This window comes from Suncus etruscus, chromosome 4 (assembly GCF_024139225.1).
Source record: "Suncus etruscus isolate mSunEtr1 chromosome 4, mSunEtr1.pri.cur, whole genome shotgun sequence".
Lineage (NCBI taxonomy): Eukaryota > Metazoa > Chordata > Mammalia > Eulipotyphla > Soricidae > Suncus > Suncus etruscus.
Window position 1 is genome coordinate 153,287,477 of NC_064851.1, and position 3,201 is coordinate 153,290,677.

Below are 3,201 nucleotides of genomic sequence, written 5' to 3' on the forward strand. Positions count from 1 at the left end.
AGAATATTGTGCTGACATATTCTACTATAAATTGCTGTGATGGTGGGGCCAGAGAGATAGCATGGAGGTAAGGCATTTGCCTTGCATGCAGAAGGTCGGTGGTTTGAATCCCAGCATCCCATATGGTCCCCTGAGACTTCCAGGAGTGATTTCTGAGTATAGACCCAGGAGTAACCCCTGAGCACTGCCGGGTGTGACCCAAAAACCAAAAAATAAACAAACAAACAAAAAAAAACTTGCTGTGATGGTTTACAAATCAGGAAAAAGTTTTAAAATAAATATAGTTTGTTTTACAATTGCCCTTTCTTTTACTGCTTTTTGTCACATTTTTAATAATAAGGTCATAACTATAATATGTACTCTTAATACAAACTTAGTAATTGTTTGTGAAGATGCTTACATATACCACAGTTATGAGAGTACTGTATATATGCATATAAACTCTAAAGAATAAAAGTTTGTAAGTCTGATTATAAGAGTTTCTAATGCACATAACGGTCATAAATAGTGGTTAAGAATTGTTTAATAGTAGAAAATTCACACACACATTTTAAAATTAGGGGCCAGAGAGATTAGCACAACGTTAGGAAGTTTGCTTTGCACACGAGAACCTGGGTTTGATCTCTGGAATATCATATAGTCCCATGCACCTGCCAGAAGCGATCACTGAGCGCAGAATTAGAAGTAATCCTTGAGCACCTCCAGCTGTGGACTGATAACCAAAAATATCTATTCCTTATTGATATTTAGACTGAGTTCACTACAAACAATGCATATATAATGAATAAGCTCAGAATAGAATAGGGTGAATTATATAAAGCTGATGTTAAATGTGCACAAAACAGTAATGATTTATTTTTTTTGAATTATAATGCTCTCCACTAGATGGTTCTGATAAACAGGATCATTAAGCATTGCAAAAAGTAGTTAAGTAAACTCTTAATAAGAAATAACTGGGGCCCGGAGAGATAGCACAGCGGTGTTTGCCTTGCAAGCAGCCTATCCAGGACCAAAGGTGGTTGGTTCGAATCCCGGTGCCCCATATGGTCTCCCGTGCCTGCCAGGAGCTATTTCTGAGCAGACAGCCAGGAGTAACCCCTGAGCAATGCTGGGTGTGGCCCAAAAACCAAAAAAAAAAAAAAAAAAAAAAGAAAGAAATAACAACATTTTTCCATGACTAAATACAATCTAATCAGGAAATAAAAATAGGAAATCACTAAAAAATTAAAAGAAATAGCATGATTTTATAAAATAATAAAAAACTTAGGTATGTGCAATCTGATGTTGTGAATTACTAATCCATGATTTGCATTCCTAAATATAATCATGAAAATTAATAGTAATATAAAAATAACTCAAATATTAAAGATAGTGGAACATGTTGTAATTTATGAACACAAATTGCAAAAGTACCTGGATAAGAAATAGAGAGAGAGCATTAATATTTGAGGAGAGTAATTACAGATGATGAATGTTTTAATATGTGTCAGTATTGTTATTGAATTATTCTTTAAAAAAACAGTAGAATAAGACAATACAGCAGGCAGTATGCTTGCCTAGCTTGAGACCGAAAGCATTTGATTCCCACAAACCTCTTTTAATCCCTGAGAAAGCGATAGAAGTAAGCTCTAAGTACTACTGCATGTGACTCTACAACCAAAATACAATCTAATAAGTGGGGCTGGAGAACGTAGTAGTAAGACACTTGCTTTCATTCAGTTAGTGTAAGTTTGTTGCCCTACAAAATGATCCCTGAACACAGAGTCAGAAGCATCCCTTGTTGTTTCTGAGCACCACTGTGTCTGACCCCAAAACAAAAACATTGAATGAGAAGCTACTTAACATTTTTAATAAATTCCTGCTGTTTCAGTGGTCATCACACAGAATCATGTCAACGGGAAACGAGACAGATTTTATCCTACTGGGCTTCTTTCCTGAATTTAAATATATCACAGCCCTGGTTTCCATCATTCTCCTTATCTTCACAGCTGCATTCACTGGCAACACTCTTCTGTTTCTTCTCATTTTGTTAGATTCCAGACTTCATACTCCTATGTATTTCCTACTCAGCCAGCTCTCTTTAATGGATTTGATATTGACTTCTAGCATTGTCCCTAAGATGGCAGTCAATTTCTTCTCTGGATGGCGGAACATCTCATTTTTGGCTTGTGGAACTCAAATATTCTTCTCGTTAACTGTGGCAATTGCAGAATGCATTCTAATAACTCTAATGTGTTTTGATCGTTATGTGGCCATCTGTAATCCTCTCCGGTACTCACTCATCATTAGTCCTCGCGTTTGCTTGCAGATGGCGGCCATGTCTTGGACTGGAGGAGCACTTACTTCCTTGGGCCACACAGCTTTCACCTTACATTTTCATATCTGCAATCCCAGAGAAATCCCCCACTTCTTCTGTGAAGTCATGGCTGTTCTTAGGATTGTTTGCGAAGATATCTCAGCCTATGAGAAGGCAGTGGTGGTGACGAGTATCCTAGTTCTACTTCTTCCCTTATTACTCATCTTGTCCTCCTATATTATCATCATTCTTGCTGTACTCCGAATAAACTCTCGAGAAGGCAGGAACAAAGCATTATCTACCTGTACCTCTCACCTTTGTGTGGTAGGTCTCTATTTTGGGGCAGGTATGTGCATCTACATGAGACCCGGCTCTGCCAAAACTCCTAAGTTAAATCAGGTTCTTTTTCTCTTTGGAACTGTCCTCACACCACTCCTAAACCCACTAGCTTATAGTTTAAGAAACAAGGAAGTTTTAAGTGCACTGAAAAAATTGATAGGGAGGTGACAGTCCTCCAGGTGTGGGGAATAAATTCTAAATTCAGCCACAGTAAAGTCAGAGCTTTACTAACAAAGTAATATTTTGACTGTGAAAAGTAACTGCTGAAGACCAAAGGGAAATCAATCAATCAATCAATCAATCAATCAATCAATGAGTTTTCATTTTAACTGCATAAAAAACTAAGCTCTTTTGTGTCTCCATCTTAGATTATTTCTCATTTTTCTAGAAACTGAAGAAGTGACAAGGGACTACTAAGACAAAGGGCTAAGAAATTTTTTGATTTTCCTCGATAATACAATGATGAAAAACAAAGATATGCCCATCGATTTTAAAACATTATGAGAAGAAAGGTTAGTGTATCCATAGCATGCAGAACATCATCTTGCATAAATGTGGTGCCTCAG

General features: G+C 37.1%; 1 protein-coding gene across 1 annotated transcript; it reads left to right on the forward strand.

Annotated features, from left to right (window-relative positions):
- The first annotated feature begins 1,888 nt into the window (after positions 1 to 1,888).
- Positions 1,889 to 2,803, forward strand: LOC126007270 (olfactory receptor 2M5-like). Its single transcript, XM_049772720.1, has one exon. It carries the CDS (start codon positions 1,889 to 1,891, stop codon positions 2,801 to 2,803), a length of 915 nt encoding a protein of 304 aa, XP_049628677.1.
- Positions 2,804 to 3,201: the final 398 nt, after the last annotated feature.